This window comes from Cebidichthys violaceus, unplaced genomic scaffold, assembly GCF_023349555.1.
Source record: "Cebidichthys violaceus isolate CVI_PGR_0920_01 unplaced genomic scaffold, fCebVio1.0.p SCAF_6, whole genome shotgun sequence".
In the NCBI taxonomy this organism is placed as follows: domain Eukaryota; kingdom Metazoa; phylum Chordata; class Actinopteri; order Perciformes; family Stichaeidae; genus Cebidichthys; species Cebidichthys violaceus.
In genome coordinates, this window is record NW_027176816.1 from 1,695,747 (window position 1) to 1,718,831 (window position 23,085).

The following is a 23,085-nucleotide window of genomic DNA, read 5'->3' on the forward strand; positions in this document are numbered from 1 at the left end:
CCCAGCCTTTTTTCCCCCGCTCTCCTGGTCTTACCGTACCTGTCAAATACTCAGATCCCCGGCTATTATAAAGGATACCTGAATGTTTCCGGTTGTTATCGATACCAGGGAGGGCTGCTCGAGTGAGTGGGTGGGTGGTGCTGATGCTTTGAATGGGAAGGGGGATGTTTATTGGAATAACTGAACCCTCTGTCTCAGCCCTCTCTCTCTCTCTCTCTCTCTCTCTCTCTCTCTCTCTCTCTCTCTCTCTCTCTCTCTCTCTCTCTCAAAGCCCTCCAAATCCAGCATCCACAGGGAGGAGGAGGATGAAGAGGAGGCGGAGAATAAATGAAACTGTTTTTGCAACCACATGTTGCTGTGCTTGATTGAACTGCCTGCAAACAGCCTCTGGGCTCCCTACCTTGCCTTTCTTTGCAGTGTACATCCAACTAACGATGTGGCCGCTGCATCTGTAGTTTCTACCACCTGTGGCAGCACTCCTATTCCCTCTTCGCCACAGAGAGAGAACAAAAAAAAAAAGGGGAGCTGAGAGAGGTCGGAGAGGAGGGGGATATCTTTCATGATAAGTGGACTTCTGACAGAGAGAGATCCTTGCTGCATACCCAGTTCACACAAATGAAAGGTAAGATAATGAGCCTGATGCTGTGATCGTATCAGATGCATTTTAATGTCGCAGTGTGTCTCTCTGATGATGCATACATTAAAAATCCCTGTCATTTGTTTGAAAGGAAGAAAAGCTTGGCTAGTCAGATGATTAAAACTAGCAGATGCATCTTGATTCACAGTGTAAACAGATATACAAGACAGTGTGTTTCAACAGGTGGTTACCACAGCATCTGCTCTCTGTTTTGACACTAATGAGTGCGGAGAAGTGTGGCAACGCTGACAGGAAATGTTGAGAGTTGACGGTTTGGTGGTCTTTTAGCAAACCCCTGGAGGGTGGCAGGGTGATTCATGTGACGGAGCCAACCAGGAGGGAGGCATCCTGGGACTGCCACTTTCAACACAAATTATTATGAGCTGAAAGACCGTAAGAGAAAGGGACGCCTTGGAAAAACACCTGTCATGCAGCTCATGGAAATGTGTTGTTTTTTTTTGTTCAAGCTTAATATTAACTTATTTAGAATTTTAATTCACATCACCTTTTGTATGAGCTAGATATTTGTTGTTGTTCAGTGTCTGTATCTCATCACTTATGCTGTCATATTTTTAGCATTGGGATAGTTTGCAGTGCAGCAACCTGTATGAAGAGATTGTTTTTGATAGAGGGACAAAGGGATGTGTACCTGTTTGCTTCTCAATCTGAGGTCGACTGGACACATGATGGCACTGTCGAGACAGACAACTAAATAGACTGTAATTACATCAGTAGGACCTTTTCCTCACCATGAATAACCATGTCGTGTCTAAATGTTGGTTTTGACTAAGATCGTTTGGTTTGAGAAAGGCTGATTGAATTTTTATTGATTCTAAAGGACCGCCTGTGTGGCGAGGGAGTGTGAAAGTTGTGTCTTTGGAGACTAGTTGAACCTGTTTAAATTTCCCAGGTGAATGTGATTGTGTGTGAAGGAAAGAGATGGCTTTGTGTTTTAATTGCAATCAGTCACAGCATCATGAATAAAGGCATTACAACTGGTCAGTCTGCAGCCAAGCAAGCAAGCTGAGCTGTCTCTATGGAAATTGCTTTCGTCATAACACTTCCTATCAAGCCCGTGTGCTGGGGCTCTGGTCGTGCAGCAGGCACAGACCCTTGACAGCACATAACCAAGATTGCTGGTGGAGGAGACGACATTAACAATGAAGCACGGCCCAGAAGCAACAGATAATTACAACTTACTTGCTTCATTCCTCCTCAATGATATGTATCTGAAGATTCCTTTTTTTCTCCTTCACCTCACATGACACTGAATATTGCTTTTGTTTCTCTCTCCTGTTACATTGTTGGTGTGTTGTAATGATGATTTGACCCTAAATTAGTTTTATTGCTGTGACCTTTATCTCAAATGCTCACACATTTTAAAGGCTCTCTGGTTTTACATCACACCCTTGAAGATTAATGAGGTTGGAATATCTATAAAACCCGCTGCACTGAATTGTCATCTAGAAAGCTGCTTTCATCTAGTTTTATAGTCTGTAATGAGGTCTTGCTGTGTGTTTGATCTTCATGCTTGGTAACAAGATCCTTGCAGACCCTTTACACCCTGGACACAACCAAACTTCCACCTCTGGTACGCGGAAAACAACCAGACACAAGAACAGTTTCTTCCCACAGGCCGTCACTCTGATGCACACTCAGTCATGATCAATAACCCCGTAACACCAATAACATCCACAGCTCCCATTATAGATGGTAATTTTACAGTTTTTAACCCACAGAATTCTTATATGTAGATATCATCTGCCACTGTTAATACAAAAGCTGCACGCCATATATACATCATCTATGTACATACTGTCCATAATCCTCCAGCCCTCTTGTGTAAATCCTTTCTATGTTTGTTCAGCTTCGTTGTCCTTGTTCCTGGCTGTTATGTATATTTCTGTGTCGGTAAATTAAGAGCAATGTAATGCAAAACAATTAAGAGTCAAATTCCTTGTATGTGCACGTATAGGTTACTTGGCCAATGAAGGTGATTCTGATTCTAAACAAAGTTTTTGTTTCATAATGATATTGTTCCAACGTTTTATTAAAATCTTAAATGCATGACGTTTATGTGTAACAGAGTATTTCGACACTGTGGTATTGCTACTCTTCCACCCAAGCTATCAGGAGTTAACTGAGCTCGCTTGAGAGGCAGGGGGCAAGTGATTGGCTGGAGAAATGATCTGATAATGAATATCCAATACAACTCTGTTGTTATTAGAATAAGAATAATTAAATAACATTTCATAGTAATGAGTTACATTTTAATAATTGCTTCAATTGGTGTTTTAACTATAAGTTTACTTATTTCATTATGACAGCTTTTGTGTTATAAAATGATCTGATGATTTTTTTTTTTTGGCCTTTGTTTGACATGTGGCAACAAACCAGAATTCTAAAAGCAACACCATGCCTGGACTCATTAACAAGGAGAACCGGAGCGCTCTGCCCCTCAGTGTCTCTGACATCACTTCCTGTGTCAGGGGTTATACTCTGGCTATGACAGCCTCCATGACCTATGAAAATATTGAGGATCATGCAATTGAAGGTGAGTGTGTACAGGAGGCTAAGTTGTTCACTTGAGCTATGTCACTTTCAACCAACCTTATGCTCTGAAACACACTGCTGTGAAATCATTGGCTGGATGGTTCATTTTCTGGTTTTATGCCCTTATTTCTGTTTTTTCCTCTCCAACTGCCTTTTAGGGATCTTCATTTATCCACTGGAGGAAAATTCTATTGTTGTGGGATTTGAGTCCATGATATCGAGTCAGATTATAACACTGCAAATTAAAGACAAGGCAAAAATTGACGACTGTTATGTGGATTGCTGCAACACATCTAATGGAGCCCTCCAGAGTGGCAGCGGTAAGATTGAAGCTGCTCTAATCAATATTGTTATGTAAGTAATAGATCAAATTACTATGTGTAAAACCCTGTTTCTAGCAGCAGCAGGCAACCGTGAAATCTCACTGTACGCTATCTGCTCAGCACCAAACGACAGACAGACAAAGTTAGTGACGAGCTGGTGAACATTGTGGATCATTTAGCAGCTAAAGAGATGGATATTTTCCCAAGGAGTTGGTGGAGCCCAAAACAAAACAGAGCTAAAAGAGAATGACCTTTGAATTTACAGTTGCCATGTCGTCTGAAACAACACTTCCATGTTCATGTTAATGTTGCTCTGTGTCTGCTGGATGTGTAAATAGGCGACCGTTTCACCTTAAAAGGTGTTCATAACTCAATGTGTTGTTTACAGCGTGTTGTGCTGCACCCAAGTGACCAAAAATAATAATAATGTCATGTAGGTTTAAAGGGGCACTGCTGTACTTTAATGTTATGACTTCAGGGTTATCTCGTGTCAGGATTGTGACTACAAAATTTGAACAGAAAGCCTTTGTTACAAACCGAAAATGAGTGCTTTAAAAAAACAGGGAACAAGGGAAGGTTTCCATATGGGAATTGTAGGATTACATTTTTGGGAGATTGACTCGTTCTAAACATGAAAAGCCGGGACATGTCTGCCTATGCTGCTTCCATTTTAATCATTCTTTTTTAGTTAGTGGCTACTCTAAACGTACCAAAGCTTTATGGAAATGCATAATCATGTTTTTAGATAGATACAAGTGAAGTAATGCAGTACAATGGTTTCCTTGAAGTGTAATATTATTCTAATATAATATCATAGTGTGGTACTTCACCTAAACTAAGAAGCTCATTGTCACCCCCTTTAACTGAAAATGAAGTTGTATTTCAGGCATCAAAGATAAAAGCTTTGCATTAGCTTGGACACCTATATAAATTGTGGTAAATTAAAAGATTTGGTTGTTTGCTAATCCATTCTGGTTTTACAGGACATATAGTGATTGATGAGGATTTGGAGAGGACAGTGTTAGTGGTTAACCTCGGGATCATTCCTCCTATGGAGACGGTCCATATTCTGGTGAGCACCTCCTCTGAGCTGTCCACGCTGCCCAACGGAGGCATCAGGGTCTCGTCCCCACCGGTGTGTACACCTCGGGTACAGAGGACCATCAACGAGGAGCAGGGACTATCCCCAAACTTCTCCAGAACGTAAGAAAACAGATACAGTAATACGATATAAAAATCGCTGTCTTACACCATGTTACATGTTCAAATTTGCTATATTTTGAAGTTGGGTTTGACACTGTTAACTGGATTTGTAGGCCCCAAATGTTGTTTTGCATGGATAGAAACTGACTATACGAACATTGTATGTGTTCATTCAGGATGTCTCCGTTTTAATGGAGTTATGCTTTGCTAATTTTAGGCGGGACAGTCCTCACGATCAAACTCCCAACTCCCCTCAGCTGTGGTTGGCTTCACTGCTGGAGGAGGAGGCCATCAACTCCATGGACTACGAGTTTAACTTCCAGCTGGAGATACGGGCTCCTTATCTCCTCGCAGGTCAGAGAAATGACCCAATAGTGATATATTTGATTGCTTAGCTGTATAAATCTAGGGCAAAGCCACTTGGAAACCGTAGAATTGCACCCATAAGCTATCTAGAAGAGATAGAGATTTTCACTTGAGCTCTCCTGTAATCAAGCATTGCATTTCAGTGGTCCTTGAAAGTTGTCATGTCTGCAATAAGAGGCTGTAATTGTGATGCATCCAGCAGTTAAGTATAGAAAAAAAGCACAGTCCTTTTGTGTAATCACAGTTATGTGAGTGTGTCTGTTTTAATATGTCACATTGCTGAATGCTCTTATGGGTATTGGGAACATTATTGGGCAATACTAATTCTTATTAAAGTAATGATTTGACTTTTTGGGAAGTATGCAAAGTTGCTTTCCTGTCAGATGAGAAGGTTGACATCATGTCTGTCCATTCGATATGAAGCTACAGCCAGGAGACGGTTAGCTTAGCTTAGCATAAAGACTGGAAATAGGGGGAAACGGGTAGCCTGCCTCTTTTCCAATGGTACCAGCACCTCTACAACTCACCAATTATCACATTCTATCCAATTTGGTTAATCTGTGCACGTCTTGTTGAGGTTCTCAGGCAATTACAGGTGCTGGTAATTGCATTTTGTGACATTTGCACAGAGCCAAGCTAGCTGTTTCCAATCTTTATCCTACACTGTTGTCTACTGGCTGTAGCTTCATATTTATCCTACATATATGAGAGTGGTAATGATCTTTTCATCAAATGTTCAAGAAAGCATTTTTGATAAGCAAATCTCCCAAAATGAGGGATTGCTTTACATTTGGTGATTTTAGCATCATGGAAATGGTCACATTAAAACAATAATAATTGCTGGTTGTTTACTCAAACTGCAACAGCACTTGAAGGCATCAGCGCATAGGTTGCTTTTACATCTTGTGGAAGTTTTTTGTTCTCATAGTATGAGTGTTATGTATCAGTGGGACCAGCTGGTTTGTCATTTCTTTTATTACTGGAGGTGAAGCCACTGGTTATTTGATCTGCTGTGTCTGTTGCTCTGTGTAGGTGTAGAAAGCCCGTCTCACGCCATCCGAGCTGATGCAGACCCTCTGGCTCGCTCTGCCACGAGCGTCGTTATCACGCTGGCTGACAAGTACACTTATGACTGTCCTGTTAAAATCCTCATCTACCCCAGCGGTAGGTCCACAGCTTCAAAACTCACTAACAGCACCACCCTGCAATTCATTATCCTAACCTCTCAAGTACAATATTTTGAAATAGTTTTTTTCAGCTCTGTCAGGCTTATTAAATAGCATTTTTGGTGTCAAGGTCAGTATCATGTAATTCATCGCCTCACTTTGTGTTTCTCTTGTTGTATGACATGACAGTCAGACTGTATTGTGTGGGTGTGCAATGTCAGGTCTGTTTTTTTTCTTCCCTTGTGCTTTCATTTCCCTCTGCAGTCTTGACCTACACTATGTGTGGGCCAGTTGTCTTCCAGAGGCAGGAATGAGCAACGGCCTCACAGATCCAATAGCCCTTTTATGAAGGTTTTGTTCACAAACAGACCTGCTGCCACTGCTGGGCAATTTAATTCAGCTCAGACCGGCGCTGCAGTTTCAATCACAACATGGATGCTCAGCTCGAGCAGAGATGGACAAAACTGAGCGGCATTACAGGCATGCGTGTGTGTTATAATAAACAAAACGGAAAGGAGCGGTGAATTTTCATCACCAGCTTGGTTGATTAATGGACAGACACGCAATGCTTTGTCATATAAATTACTGCAAGGATTCTGCTGGGTTCACCAAGTTAAATTTTAGATTTTGAAAGACATTTTTAATACCGCATCAACAATCTAATACCTGTTTCATTGCCAAAGTAAGACCAATATCTATTAAACCAGGATGATAATGTCTATAGAGTTATTCACTGAATATATTCATTTATTGACATTTATATCACGTTGTGTCAGTATTTCCCTGCAGTATATATTAATAATTACCAATAATATAATTCAATTGACCAATAAACATAAACCTGGAACTGGATAAGCAGCAGAAATGATGGATTAACTGATTTAAAGGTAACTAATTAAGGGTCCACCTATGAATTTTACATCTGGACTGGTCTGGAACAATAGTACTGGAGATTTTCCAGTTAGTTTTTGCAAAAATCACATTTAAAAACATTGCAGCAGGTTATAAAGAATATTTAGGATATTTGTAAATAAATTGCAATCCTTTTAATTTAAGGCAATTTTAGTAGAAAACTGAGATCAATGCCTTCAAAGACTTTTCAAGACCTGCAGGTACCCGGCCTGCACTGATGAGAAAAAACACCCAAATCCTCAACATTCCCTCAACCCTCTGAGCTAATTTTGTCTTGAGGCCCAGCTGTGATACAGCATCTTTATACACAACCATCTCCTCTTTCTAAAAATACGTGGATAATTCTGCACCACAGATAGATATAATCTCTCTGTAATATTTATCTATATTTTGACCAAATGTGTCACTTTAGAGCCTCATCTACCAAATGTGCTCATTGAGAATGGAGACATGACGCAGGAGGAGTACGATGAATACATTCACGGCCGGAGCGATTTCATCAAGGCCGCCAAGAAGGACTCCAGCAATGAGAGGAAAGTGAGTGTGTCATCGATATCCGCACCATGTACTCGAACTGAAGGCAACATAATCGCACCACCGGGAGAGTAGTAAAGACTAGGCAGCAGCGCAATGTCCTGAACAATGCCCTGCAACTAATAGAATATTAGTGAAGCTGCAACGATTACGTCATATTGTTTTGCTGTATCTAACAACATAATGGAATCCAATACCAGTGGTGGAGGAAGTATATTCAGATCCATTGCTCAAGCAAAAGTACTAATACCACACTGTGAAAATACTCCTCTACAAGTAAATGTATTATCAGTAAAATATACTAAAAGTATTAAAAGTATAAGTACTCTTTCTGCATTAAGCTGTTGTGTTTTTCTATTAGTGATGTTTTTGGATTAATAGTATTGGTGCATTACTGTGTATACTGCTGTAGATGTTTGAGGTTAATGTTGAATCCTCCAGTTTTTTGGAAACATTTAAGTTTAAAGATCACCAAATTTGGAGATACAAGGTTTTCACTGGACAGGAAGGGTGTGAAAAATTGTAATTTGTGAAGTAATAAAAAATGTGAGACAAATGGAGTAAAAAGAACAATATTTGCCACGGAAATGTTTTGGGGTAGAAGTATTAAGTAGCATCATGAACAAGTAAAGTACAAGAAGCTTAAATTTGTACTTTAGTAAACTTAGTTACATTGTTTTTCTACCTGCCACGCGTTCATTCACATTTGTGATGTGTGCAGTTAAGTGACCAGTGGCGGTAAACAGAAGAAGAAAGAGCACTTAGCCATAAAATGGGTTTCTATGGAAACACTGCAAGGAAGCTTCACATTCGGATTGGAATTTCCAGCACGTCTACAATAATTGATGTGCTCTGCCTATCAGCCCGATCAAGTCCCTTTTATTGCCTCCTTTAACTGTTAAAATAAAGCCTGTCAATGCATAAAAAAGTCCAGTTATCTCACGGTGCCAAATCCCCACTTTTCATTTTTGTCATTCCTCTTTCTTTACAGATAGATATCATTCACAGGCGACTCCACAAGGACATCCTCCACAACCCGGTGGTCATGTTGAACTTTTGCCCTGACCTCAAGTCCATCAGTTCAGACCTGAGGAAGGTTCACGGCGAGTTTATCTTCCTCATTGACCGCAGCGGCAGCATGAGCGGTGTTAACATAAACTGCGTGAAGGTATTTTTAATCTCAGTGTGCTCAGTGTGTCGTATTTCTTGCATTGGTGGACACGCAAACACACAGGCAAACGCTGATTTACATATAAATTGTAATTTTTTTGGGGGATTTGTGATGGCTGAATTTGTGTGTTACAGTCGACACATCAAAATAAAGATATTAAATGGAAAGCTAATGCCTCAAAACAACATGATATGTCATTACACATATTATTATTATGTGTTATATTATTTGTATAACTGATTTCTAGGCTCACCACCAAACTGATTCTGCAATCTTTGGAGATTATGGATGTGGTTAGCCAGCTGTGTGAAGGGCATTGCACACAAGGATATATCGATCATACAAGTCATTCATTATTCCCCAAATGTCTCCCAGTTGCTAGGTTTTAGACAGAAAGACTTTGAGGTCTCGCAGACTTCATGTGACTTTTCTTCAATATCTACAGAGCCGACTCATTCAGGGCTAATATTTTTTTTCAATATATTGGTAGATTATTTGGCTGCTTGTGCGCTGACTCTGCCCTTTGGTGCGATGCTGACCGGCAGTGTTGATTTGTGACTCGAGACTTTTTTTTTATTGGATGTGTTTGAGGCTGGGCTTAAGGCACCGGTGAAGGCCAGTGATGTTATGACTATTTGCACCGACTTTCAAGAAATCCTGCAGAATGGCTTTAAAAAATGTCTCAAAACATTACATATTAATCTTTTTGTCTTTGATAATGCAACAGATGAGGTATTTAATTATAGATTAGTACGGTGTGGTCTTTGTGCTCTTCACCTGAATGAAGGTTGAGATAAGTGCTATTCCTCTAGACACTGCCCTTCTGCTGTAAAAGAAGCAGTGATGGATGAAAAGAAACTGCGTGATGCCACTCTCCACTTTTCTCCTCTCCTTGAGAAAATCTGCTGTGCAACGATAACAGCTGTGTAGAGCACCGTGCTTTCAGTCAACCAGACGTCAGTGGACGTAGTTGTAATGCAGTGGAAATGTTCAACAGGATAATAAACACCTAATGAACAGAAGAGCTTTGCTTTTTAAAAAAAATTCTTTCTTGTGTTCTACTTTCTGAACAAGAAGTGAATCGGCTCTCGGCCTCTCTCTCTCTCGTTCTCAGGATGCCATGGTGGTGATTCTCAAGAGCCTCGTTCCGGGCTGCCTTTTTAACATCGTAGGCTTCGGCTCCACATTCAAATCACTATTCACAACCAGCCAGAACTATGAGGAGGTAAAGCAGCCCTGGAATGCATTCAGTTCCTGGATTCAGTTCTGATTGCCGAAGCAATCGTAAGATGCTGTAACTCAAGAAATAAGTTTACTTTCTCTCCTCTTCATCTTCAGGAAGCCCTGGCCCTGGCTTGTGACTATGTCCGGAAGATAAGAGCCGACATGGGGGGGACCAACGTCCTGGCGCCGCTCAATTGGATCCTGAGGCAGTCGATGTTCAGCGGACACCCCCGCCTACTCTTCTTGCTCACCGACGGAGCCGCCAGCAACACGGGCAAAGTTATCGAGCTGGTCCGCAGCCATGCACGCTACATCAGGCAAGTATTACTGTCGAGGCTCACAACTCTATTCTGAATGTTAGAATAAAGGAAAAAGATCAATAATCAGTGACATTGTGTTTGTGGTAACTGCTGAGTTCAGAGTAAGCATAACAGTGGCTACTGTTGTAGTAACAGCACTGGCAGAGAGGCTACTGTATGTCAAAGCAAATGATAATAAATTCATCTTTTGTTTCTGACAATTATGCAAATAGCAACGACACAGCTGATGGGTGAGATGAAATCTCATCCAGGGATTGTCAGGGGCTTAAATGAATAACCGGTTATGTAGCAATAATCCGCTCAAAATGAAATCCGGAAATATGTATTGAATGTCAAACATTATGTACATCATCGCAAAGGATCTGTCAGAAGAGGAGAAGAAGAGGACATTTGTGCAGCTTTGATTTTAGATGAGAAAAGAAAAAAACATTGTTTTGATGTTGCATCTGGAGTAAGGATGCATGCACACTAACTGTCAACTGATAGTTGAGCGCCTGTGGCACAATATATCTGCAATACACTGGGAAATCATTTCATTTTGAAGCCTGCATCGAAGTCTCACACTGTGAATCCCTCTCTTGAGTCACTCTGGAAATAATTGACTTTTGTCTACCCCCTTTTAATGGATGACCGCCCCCAGAGGATTGCATTAGGTACACAGAGCCTGGCCAATTCATCGACACTGCCTGGGTCATTATCACACTATGCTTACAAATCAGCGCAGCCAGTCAGAGACAAGAACAAACAACGAGGAATCTCTGTCCCGAAAATACATGTTAGGTCCTCTTCTACCAACAGTATGTAAGAGGCGACGTTTCTGTTTTAACCTAGACTCCTAGCGTAGACTCAGCCAGCTCATCCCTCGGTGAAAAATTGAATAAAAATGGTAAAACACAGCATCAACCAACCTCCCCGGAGCACTCTGAGAGGCAGCAGGCATGTCTCAACGTTCCACCATGAAAGATGATTTTCCTGGCTCTTTTCCCAAAAAATCTCTATTTTACAACATGATTAGATATATACAAATTAGATATATCTCCAACGCAGCTCTTTAGATCTCTACGAAATGTGTGCCCATCTTGAGAAGACACCTGTTACCATTCTCTCGATCTGTCCATGGAGCCGCAGTGTTTAATGTGTTTGTGCAGATGCTTTACTTTTGGCATAGGACAGAAGGCTTGCAGGAGGCTGGTGCAGGGACTGGCGACAGTTTCCAAAGGAACAGCAGAGTTCCTGGCTGAAGGAGAGAGGCTGCAGCCCAAGGTACTCATTTCCAGCTTTGTGTATCACACCTAATGACTGCCAGCTAATCTGAGGGCCACTAGAGAGCCATTATACCTTAGGTACTAAGCACAGAGTGTCTTCCACTGATACCAATTGGGAAATCACATCTCAGAGACGCTTGAGCTGTAAGCACTGGTCAGCGAGAAGCTGTGTTTCATGTCTGGAAGTTTATTTTAGTCGTCCTACTTTTACTCCACAGATGATAAAGTCGCTGAAGAAAACCATGTCTCCAGTACTCAGTGACATTTCCATTGAATGGCTCTTTCCTGAGACGAAAGAAGTGCTGCTGACCCCTGTGGGCAACACTTTCCTGTTTCCAGGGGACAGTCTGATTGGCTACAGTGTGGTTTGCGACGCCACACGCTACCACGCCAACCCCAAGTCTGTAAGTGCAAGACATCAGCTGAAAGAAGACAAAAAGACTGCATGCAAAATGACCTTATGTGTTGTGAATATTTCAGTAAAGGAAATTCATTTTGTTAATGTTTAGCTTGATAAACAGTTTAGTTGTTTCATTTTAACGACTTGTTACCTCTGAAAGGTGTTTTCACGGAGAGTAAAAAAGCCAGAAGGCCAACTGTGAAGGACATTTTCTAATCAAACGTTGGATGTGTCCCCTCCTACAAATCTCAACAGGATAAGAGGAGGAGATACAGCATGATGCGCTCCATTGACTCAGCCAGCTCCGTGTTTTACCAATCTCAAGAGGAGGACGCGGTGAAGACAGGTAGCGACTTTCAGGGCTCCTCCAGAGAAGCATTGCTGTATGATTCCTACCAGGACTCCATGACAGACAGCCCTGCCACCACAGAGCAAGACACCGTGGGTAAGAACATACAGTACATGCATCTTATCTCAATTTCACTAGTCTTTTGTAACACTGATGTCGGCCTTGGAAATCAGCTGAAACTGTCTGTCAAGCCAGTTGGGCCAGCCAATATAGTTTAGCACAAACAATGTAGACAAAAGGCCTGATTAAGGTGCTAAGTATATGCTCTTTTCTCGTATGAGGGGAGGATTCAAAAGCAGTTTAAAGGTCCATTAGGTCAGAGAATGGTGTAGAAATGTTTCTTGTAATTAGAGGCTGCTTGTAAGACTAGTAGAGTTAGATCAACATTAACAGTGGGTGGTGGTTCTAATGGCACACAGATGAAACTGCCTATTAAGCCAAAGGGCCCAGCCAATATCATACAATGAAGAAATCAGAGCTCGAACAATAAATTGGCCAGGCTGATGACATTAGCTTATTTCAGATATATCCGTATCCTAAAACTGACAATTATTTGTATGAAATGTATGTCAAAGATTGCTATATTGACTCGTTTCGAGTTGACTATTTCTATTTTGCAACTCAACATCAGGGTTGGATTGTAAGACGTCTCCAAGAAGGCGCGCATACAGCACCAACCAGATAACAGAGTACAACCCGGCAAAGAAGGTCTTCACTCCCAGTGATCCCAGCTCTGTGGTGGCAAAGAATCCACTGAGGAGAGCCAAAGTCCAGGAGCTGATAGGCCAGATGAGCCCTGAGCATGAGGCCCAGTGGAGGAACGACTACCAGGTGGGGTAGAATAACATTAACATGATTGCGTTTAAGAGGACTTGCACTGGTTGGGTTTCCAATTTAGTTGTATCTCACAGATCTCAAACCAGTGCTGCCAAACTGAGCTTTCTTTAACAATGCTAATACACATGTTATATGTTTAAGTACACGCATGCACATTTAAGACAAAATCTGTTTTAACGGCAAAGGCAGGAGAATCTTATTTTGTGTCATGAAACAGTTGCCATATTGCCATTATATGGAAAACAACAACATTTGTATTCAGCCTGTGTTGATAAATTAAACAGCCATCTGACCCTCCGGACTGGAGTGCAATGAAGAACAGACTAATGTGCTCTCCTCAATAATGAAGGGCAACAAATATATGAATGGTAATTAGGTTTTAATATTGCTCGGGGAGCATCTCAGTATAACTAAACAGAGTTCGCTGGGCTGTGAAGACATTATATCTTCTATTTGTAAATTAAGCTGAGGATCCACTGCCCTCGTTCCATAATTCATTTATAGACAATAATTATGAGTTAATGTAGTAACTTTCTATTAATTTGTTTGTCTATTGCCAGAAAAAATAAAGACATTAAATTAAAGTATTAATTTAACCTGTGCAAGAGCAGTGAGAAAATGAAGGCTTTTACCGTCCTCCAAAAACTCAAAACAGACCTTCTGTTATGTTTATTTGTATTTTTTCATCACACTGCAGAAACCTTATGTGATAATAAAGTAAATATCTTTCTGGTTTTAGTCATTCGGTAAGAGAAAATGAAAAACTTGATCACATCAAGTTGGGTTTTAGGAAACTGTGTGAGGTACTATTTTGCTTTTTTCTGACATCTTATTAACCAAACAAGAAAATAAACATGAAAATGAACTAATTTTATTAATCTACAACAAAATTATTGTTTGCAACAGCCCTATCTGCAATATGGATGATTCACATGAGTATAATCAGTCAATGAGTCCTGAGGGTCCAACTGTTTGCTGTGGTATGTGTGTAAGAGTCTGTATCTCACTCAAAAGCACCATGAAATACACATCATTAAACACACGGAAATTACTAGTAGATGAGGTTCCATACCTCGTTTAAACCTGGGTATGTTGAATATTGTTTTCAGCCACAGTTGGCAAGCCTGTGTGCCACATCTTCCAGAGGGCATCCAGCCAGCTGTCACAGGCCGCTCACGCAACAGGAGCCGCTCCTGCAGCAGGAAGTGGACTCAGAGTTTCATTTCCAGCCTCAGGAAAATCCTCAGCCCAGCAGCATCAGCGCGCCGCCTGCAGCTCGCAACTCAGCTGGAGAAGATGGATCCAGGTCGTCCACTGACAGCCCTTCTGTTGGCAGCGTTGGAGATTCGGGTGAGACCACAAACACCACAAGTCTGTTTTACTGAAAATGCAAAGAACCAGATGTGTTATGTGCTATTTAGTGAGATTTAGAGGTGCTTGGCTAGTGGTTTCCACCTGTTTCCAGTCATTATGCTAAGCTAAGCTAAATGGCTGCTGGCTATCTCTCCAAATTTATTGTAAACACATGAGAGTATTATCAATCTTCTCATCTAACTCTCTGCAAGAAAACGATTAAGTTGATTATGTTCAAGTATTCTTTGAACTTCCTTTGATGATAGAAATCCTAATCACCGATTTCAAACAAAATCTGCTTTTAACTATAATGTAATTAAGACCACAGTGGACTTATTCAGTCTGATGTGACAAGCATCTTACGAACGGATTTAAATGACATCCATCCGAAATCCAAGATGAGAAATGATAACTGATGTTAAAGCACAGAGGGGACTCTTGAGAAAGACAGGAAACGGTTTTCTTCCAGTCGCAAGTGAGCAGTAGCAGATGACGAGCTTCAGGTGGATTTGAATACATGACTAGTCACAAAAGAAAAATACGCATTCAGGAATCCAACCTGTGATATTTCAGATGGCTATGGACACCAGTTATGTCAAGCAGAAACCCCACAGGAGACCCAAACTTCAGATCTGGGTGCAGCCATCCAGCCCAAAGGGGACTGCAAGGCCGTGGTGTCCGGGCTGCTGTGTGGGAAACCAGTGAAGTGGGAGGTCGTCTTTGATATCGAGCCCTTCCTGAACGGCCGAGAACGTGAGGAAAAGGTTCACGAGGAGCTGTGGAACGAGACCTTCCACCACATGGCTGGACGCTCCATCATACGCGACTTTGAGCACATGGCGGATAAGGAGTGTGAGATTGAGCACGGTGAGCTCGACCAGGATTTTATTGTTTAAAGGACATTTTTAGGATTTTAACAATATAATATGTAATCCTTTGATATGTTAATCACTTGTGATGATTTTATTTTATAATTCACAGGCTCTGGCAGGAAGTACCAGCTATACGCCATTCACACCAGCAAGGCCTGCAATATACTGAGCAAATACACAGCGTTTGTTCCCATTGACCTGGACACTAATGAGTATTTGCAGACATGTATTGAATACATAAACAGTGGTAAGTCATATGGATTTGCTGGAAATCTTAATATCCCCCATAGTACCATCCTCTCGACATGTATGAACAGAACATTGACCTCAAACAAAACCTGCAGCGACTGGAAATAGCTAGCCAGGCTCTGTTCTAAAGTTAAAAAAAAATCCTATTACCCACCTAGAACCACTAAAGCTCACCAATTAACATGTTTAGGTTTTGGTTCAGTCTAAAGCAAGCCTACATCCAAAAGCTAAAGAAGTACTTCCAAATTGTCCAGCTAGAAAACTGTTTATGCGGGCCTTCCTCAACCTGCCAAAAATGATTTAATGTTGTTTTCAGGTGACGGTCTGAAGCGGGGCTCACATTCAAGGTCTCGTTCAGGGAGCAGGAAGAACAGAGGGTACTCCATAGGTCTGGGTCGCTCTCAGTCTGGTGGCATGTCTGAGGAAGCTGAAGATGTCCTGCTGCCCAACAGTAGGCTTTATTCAATATATTTAGCTCACATTTCATTTCCAACCTCACTGGGATAGAAGTACACAGAGGGTCTCAGACTTCGAGAACCATTGCTATAGACAGATATCATATTTGAATGAGAAGGTGGAATGAGATTTATGTTCATCTATTAAAATCTATTCTAATATGAAATGGGAAAGGTTGCAGTCCTGAGATATTGAGCACTCAGAAAGCAGCGTGCTGCTTTACATTAAAAATACTTCAACTTCAGCAAAAGGGCACACTATTTTAAATTGGCTTTCAGTGGTGGCATAGCAACAGCAGGTGATCGAAACTAGCACACTGCTGGAGCATCTGCTCGCCACTGCCAGTTAAAAAGAAGAGGTGCACACACAGCGGGGGAACAGATGCAGATGAGCGTCAATGTTGGTAATGCTGTGGGTTTTTTTTTTTTTTTTTAAATGTCTAGTTATGTTTTTGAGGAAAAAGAGGGATTTTGTGAAAAAAAAATAAAAAATGAAACAAAATAAAGGACAGCTGAGATTTCATTTCAATCTTTGAAATTGTCTTAGGTGGAGAGGACGGCGGCTCTCCATGCAGCACCCCCTCCTCCACCGGCTGGGAGAGAAGTAGCTTCACAGAAGGTATGTGCAACACATCAACCGGTCAGTGAATTTGCTGCATCGCATCCATTTTCCTTGAGAAAGACCTTTGACATAAATTGTCTGCCAGTCTGTCTTTTTCTGGGCAAAAGTGTTGCATTGTTCCAAATGTGAATACATGAGACTGTTGACATTTAAGTCCCTCTTCTTGTAAGTGATGACTGAAGTCGACACAATGTTGTGGCTTGTATGGACAAATGCTGTCCAGACCTTTTAAAAGATAAAAAAAAAAACAATACAGTGAGCAAATACTGAAGGCAAAAACACAGAAGAAGAAGTGTTTTACCTGCAGAGGAATATGTGTCCTCCAGTTTCACGTCCATCTCATTGGGTGTTTCACCTCTTTGTTCTGTAAGACTCGTGTTGAGAACTAAACAGTTTCTTTCTCTCTCCTGCGCTTGTCTAATACTGCCCCTGTCTCCAAGTCTTCCAAAGGAGTCCGTCTGTGACTTCTGACCAATCACAGAAATTGGTGGAGAGCCTTTTTTCTGCCAGGTGGGTGATTGGAAACTGGTTGGCTGCACACATGTTGGGTACCAGTCGTGACCACGTAATAATGATTGACAATAGCTTCTCCTTTTAAAAAAAACAAGACCAAGAGTCTACAGCCATGCTAGCAGCTCTATGAGGCTTTACGTCTGGGTTATGCTAAAGAATGATATGTTCGTACTATGTGTTGTCTGACCTCTGGTGGCCTCACTCAAGGGAGAAAAGCTGGCAGTCAAAGAAAGGTGGCGAGACAGAAGGCATTCATAGTGTTGCACTCGCTTGATCACAGGAAAAGTGCGAGAGAAACTGTCTGACGCAATCGTACCTGATAGATAATACTATAGCCACAGCGGTGATTTGAGCTAAATGCTAACATGCAGGTACAATGTTTACCATGTTCAGCATTTTAGTTTAGCGTGTTTGCATGCTAACATTTGCTAATTAGCGCGAAACACAAAGTACAGCTGAGGCTGATGGGAATATCTTTAGTTTTGTAGGTATTTGGTCATTAACCAAAGTATTTGACACATTGAAATTCTGACCTGATGGATGAAAGGTTAAGTTATTACATTATATCTTGAGGGCAACATGAATGCATGCACAGTTGTTGGGACATTTCAAACAAAGCCTCATGGTGGAGCTCGAGGAAAAGTCAGGTGATCACCAAAGTGATTAGGATTCATCCTCTGGGGACAGTGAATGTATTTACAATCCATAGTTGTTGAGATATCTCAGTCTGAAACAAAGTGACTGCTCGACCCACATTGCCATAGCTAGAGCCACGCTGCTAAAAATCGTCAATTTATTGGCTTTCTATTGCAAATCTACAGATGTACCAGAATAATCAATAACAGTTGCTTTCCCTACCTTCGTGAAAACAGTATGTGGTGTGTGCTTAACATACTGTGATGTACACCCGCCTCTCCCTCTCCGCTTTAAGGTTGGCCCTCAGCAGGACTCGTCTCCTGACTCGAGCTGCCAAAGGATTCATGGGTCGATCTCACAGCAAGTCCGGTGATTCAATTGGAGAGAGTGACAACGAGAACAAAGACTACATTCCCCTGGTGAGCAGCACATCTATAACATGTGATTGCTCTTGTCAACCTGCATTTCTTTTCTTTTGTTGGACATTAATTTGGACTGACTTGACTGTAGTTTTGTCTAAAGAGACAAATGTGACAATGTGACAGTCTGTGTGTTTTGCACCATGCATATATGATTTAAATCCAACACCCAGGCCTGACTACAGGCTCTTTGAGAGCCCGCCTTACTTTGTGTGTGTGTTTGTTTGTGAGACACACATACTGTACACATACTCACAACATGACATTAAAACTGCTTAACTATTGTAAATCCACAATGGGGTGTGATCGTATTGTCATGTTTTACAATTTTATTGCAATCAAATAAAAATAAAAAAGCACCAACTGTCATTGATTATTGACTGCATGAATCGCCGAGAACAGTTTTTGCTACCTTGCACCATCATTTTCTCAGAAGGCAGACTGTTAAGGCTGTTAAAAAGTTAAGGCTGTTTCAGGTACAGACAGACAGACAGTATAAGAAAAATGTGATTTAATTAAATAATTAAAACCCAGACTACAAGTATGAGCCTGAGAATGAGCATGATATGTCCCCTTTAAAGGTTGGAGAAAAAACAACAACATAGGCTTTACTTTCTGTCAAACTGTAAACTATTTTCTTCTGCACAGGTGTTGTTGCAGTTGGCTAGTGGTGCATTTCCACTAGACACAGCTCTGTGTGAAGCCATTAGCGTTCCCATGGACAAGTTAAAGTGGACGTCCCCCTTCACCAGCCACCGCAGCAGCCTGGGCCACCTGTCTCACTCCAGCAGCCGCCGCGCTGAGAGTGCCGATGACGGACACAGATCACCGTGTGAAACAGAAACAAATCATCAACCTGCAGAACACACTGTGGGCATCTACAGCCCTTCTCAACTGTCCAGGAGTTTGTGGACGGATGCTGGTCCTTCCACGTTAGGCAGCCCATCCACGGCGTCTGAGCCCCCACCCTCCCCATACTCCCAGATGGACAGTGGACGGGGCTCTGGGTCGGGGGGCTTGGAAGCAGCATCGCCCAGCAGCGTGCCAAAGAGAATGCTGGATCCAGAGAGCATGGTGTGGGCCACCGCTGTGGCCCTCGCTTGGCTGGAGCACAGCTCTGCCAGTCATATCATAGAGTGGGAACTCGTAGCCGCCAAGGCCAGCATGTGGCTGAGTGCGCAGGAAATTCCAGAAGGCCGAGACTTAGCCTCCGTCAAGGCTGCTGCCAACCAGCTCTTCATGATCCTCAGACACTGGGATGAAAACCTGCAACTAAACATGCTCTGTTACAACCCTAACAGTGTCTGAGGCCTGCTAATCCAAGGATGAAACAGACCACGGAACGCACTCAATTCCATACTATGCTAACTGGGGCTGTAGTATTCTCTGTTTGGCAGTTTGTCCTCTGGAGTCTGATTTTGCCGTTGCAGTTGTGAACAATATGTATTGTCTTCTGTTATGTGCTGTACCTCCAAACATATCACAGGCTCTTCAGAGGCACTATGTGCAAGCTTTTACCTCGCTGGTGCCACATACTGTAGCTGGATCCCTGTTAGCTAAAGGATCTATTCAGATTTATTCCACAGATTTGAGTTTCATGGCAAAGAACGTCAGTGTTAAATTAGTAGCATGCTGGACCACTGACCGTCAACATCTGAGAAAAGCTCTTATTGTCATCATATTGATGTTATGGGGTGAATGCTGCAAAAACGATTGTAAGAGAAAAACTGTTCGACTACAGATTTTTCTGAATTGATTGTGTTGTGGAAAAAAACATCTGGGTACTTGCAAGCAGTACTGCCAGTCTTTTCTATTACCATTACAGTGTTCTTAATATTTGCCATTACTGCAGACACAGAAAAATATGCAAAAAGCTAAAGAAAATATAAAATACATGTTAAAATTTGTTTAAAAAATATGTGGCTTTGGTGGGAATCTATGAATGTGTATCCCACTAGCATGTCATTTACTATTTATTCTTTAATGATACATATCGTTTATATTTTCTCACTTATCTGAGTATACCTGTGTTAGAGGTTTTGATCATGCATTAGTTTTTTTGATTCAAAGAGAGTAACACAGACCAGGATTCAGTAGCCCCAAACAAAGATCGCCTCGTTATAACTAAATGTTTACTATGTACTATGGATATTTACACCTCACTAATTTAAAAAGGGGTTGCACCACACAAACCAGATCTCATAACATGAGATGCCCAAGACTTGGTGACAAATAATCCCATTAGAAAGGTGCACTCAGTAGAGCGCAGATCTCCGCCAGGTGTGTCTGCAACAACCACCACTGTAATGTGTGATTGAATGGATACAACCCACAGTTGGGTAACCCCCCTGGTCTTGAGACTAATGGGCTGTAAGGCATCGTAAAACACACTTATTCAAACTTAAAAACAAGCTGTGATGTACGCAGGCAAACGGCTCGAAGTTGTCCGATATGACATTTCATACAAACTTGCTAAAAACAAAACTAACTAAGCTGTATGCATGCGTAGCCGCTGCTGATTGTCGGCGATGTACTCAGTAATGTGTGTACTGGTAGTGCAAACGGTTCTCCCCTATTGTGTCTCTGTGTGACGAGTAGCGGCTGGGGTTCGGAGATGTAATATGTCATCTGACTGTCGGAGCTTCAAGAGACGATTGTCGGTTGTTTGTGAAACTTTCTTCACTTTGAGTTGATTTATTGAGAAACGTGACATCTGATCCGATCGTTCCCTGTTTCCTGCCACCGCAGAGCAAAACAAACGGACGAGTTTTATTCCAAAATCTGATGTTTTAATACTCCGGCTCTCCTGTTTGGACAACTAGAGTTAGATATTCCACATTGTGGACACCATAACGTGTCTAGACAAGAGAAGTGAGAAGTCAGCAGACAACAGGCAATAAAAGATGTTTTGAAAAAGTGTGAGTCACTGCAACCATGAGAAGTACTCGAGCATGCAGCCATAACTGGCCACCCGAACCATTATGCAGTTTGCTGCAGCAGAAAGCGAGATTAGCCGAGGTGCACACTCACTCACGGACGCGCACACACACACACACACACACACACACACACACACACACACACACACACACACACACACGACCGATTGCATGATCCTCCTGGCGGAGATAATCAGACAGCCCTTCTCCACTGCATCAAATTCATGTTGGCACTGAGAAAAATGTATTCATCGTTTTACAGACGCTCTTTTTCCAACGATGTGTTTGGGAACAATTCTTTTTGAGCTGCTGTGTGTCACATGATTAAGTTGCAATTCCCTGTGCAGCTAATACTATAAAAATCGACTGAGCTGCAGTCAAATAGTAAAAAAAAAAAAAAAAGAGAAGTCGAATGTCTTTTCCTAACCTCCGATGTCCCTCTAATCCTCGTTAATTATAAATGAGGACGTGCCGATACAAACAAAGTTAGTAATTGATTTATTCACAGCTGGTGCAACCTAATCCTGAGGAATATGGGCAGTCCTGCTCTGGAAATCAGAGACAAAGGAGCCCTGCTAGTTCTGTCATGCTCACAGCTCATTTACCGCAAGTGCCTGACCAAGGTCTAAAGTTGGCAGAAAATGTAGATCTGTTCATTGCAGTATAAGCTGCGTGGGTAATGATTGGCCCTTTTCCTGATATATAACCTTTCTTTCTTCTTTATGTGTTTCTTGAATCTGTGTGTGGCCTCTATGGGCATCTTTCTCTATTGATTGACTCTCTTATTCCATCACAGTGTTGCTTTACTCAGGTATTTCTTAATTTTTTTTCCACTCTGACTGAGTTGCATAAATCCTTCTGCATGAACACATGTGTTTATGTTACGATGTTTAATGACTGAATTGCCACGTTGGAGCCAGTAGTGCAGTATTTGCTCTCTGAAATGACAAATGCAGTAGATGTCATATAGTAATATTTTTGTGCTGTAATTGCAGTAGTTAAGTGCAGCTGTAAGTGTATGTAAGTTTTATGTACTCGGTCAGTTGTATAGTGCAGTACCTTTCAACTTGCTGTGTGTGCCTTTATAAATGATCGTTGACTGTTTGAGGGTGTTGAAAGCTTAGTGTCTTTATAAATGTTGATGCTATGATCAGCTCTGCAGGTGCATGTAATAAAATAACTACCACCAAAGTTGCAGGTTCTATAGCTGTTATTTTCCCGCTGCTAGCAACAAGGGGTCAGCAACAACAAGGATCAATGCTCGGACCCTTCTCTTCTTCATGCTCCCCAGTGGCACTTTGTGCGAAATGCGAAACTGTGCGTCGCGACACTTATTCTCAATGGCTTCTCCATCCACCGTGGTTTGGACTCTACCTTATTTGTAGGTCACTTTTAATAGAGTTATTTCTGTCTGCTCCACACTTTACAGTACAGTACACACCACATCTAGTTATTGTAATTAGCAATGAACATTGAGCTTCAATCGCGCACAAAGATGTGCTTAAACGGTGCATACAAGCGTTTTACACTCAGATCTATAGGATTTATCAATAACTTCTTACCCAAATCTGTTCGTGCTCTGCAGACAAATTTGGAACTGCTGAAAAAACACACACACACCCACACACCCACACACACACACGCACACGCACACACACACACACGCACACACACACACACACACACACACACACACACACACACACACACACACACACAGACATATTCAATAACTATGCAATTGACACCCTTTCATCCTTATCAGTT

The 23,085-nt window shown here is 41.7% G+C and overlaps 1 protein-coding gene across 1 annotated transcript; it reads left to right on the forward strand.

Annotated features, from left to right (window-relative positions):
- The first annotated feature begins 409 nt into the window (after positions 1-409).
- Positions 410-21,733, forward strand: vwa5b1 (von Willebrand factor A domain containing 5B1). Its single transcript, XM_068733725.1, has 22 exons — positions 410-622; positions 3,035-3,191; positions 3,349-3,510; positions 4,497-4,716; positions 4,934-5,070; positions 6,115-6,246; positions 7,573-7,697; positions 8,686-8,862; positions 9,980-10,090; positions 10,204-10,406; positions 11,558-11,672; positions 11,893-12,078; positions 12,330-12,519; positions 13,055-13,254; positions 14,370-14,610; positions 15,187-15,480; positions 15,595-15,732; positions 16,051-16,185; positions 16,737-16,808; positions 17,252-17,321; positions 18,256-18,379; positions 19,028-21,733. The coding sequence occupies exons 2-22, from the start codon at positions 3,053-3,055 to the stop codon at positions 19,685-19,687; spliced, it is 3,831 nt and encodes a 1,276-aa protein (XP_068589826.1). The 5' UTR covers positions 410-622; positions 3,035-3,052; the 3' UTR covers positions 19,688-21,733.
- The last annotated feature ends 1,352 nt before the right edge of the window (positions 21,734-23,085 follow it).

What these genes read in the sequence shown, in the direction of transcription:
- vwa5b1 (XM_068733725.1), top strand. Translation starts at nt 3,053, where the DNA reads ATGCCTGGACTCATTAACAAGGAGAACCGGAGCGCTCTGCCCCTCAGT. An exon ending in AGCCCTCCAGAGTGGCAGCG is followed by an intron (nt 3,511 to 4,496) that starts GTAAGATTGAAG and finishes CTGGTTTTACAG; the next exon opens with GACATATAGTGATTGATGAG. An exon ending in ACTCCAGCAATGAGAGGAAA is followed by an intron (nt 7,698 to 8,685) that starts GTGAGTGTGTCA and finishes CTTTCTTTACAG; the next exon opens with ATAGATATCATTCACAGGCG.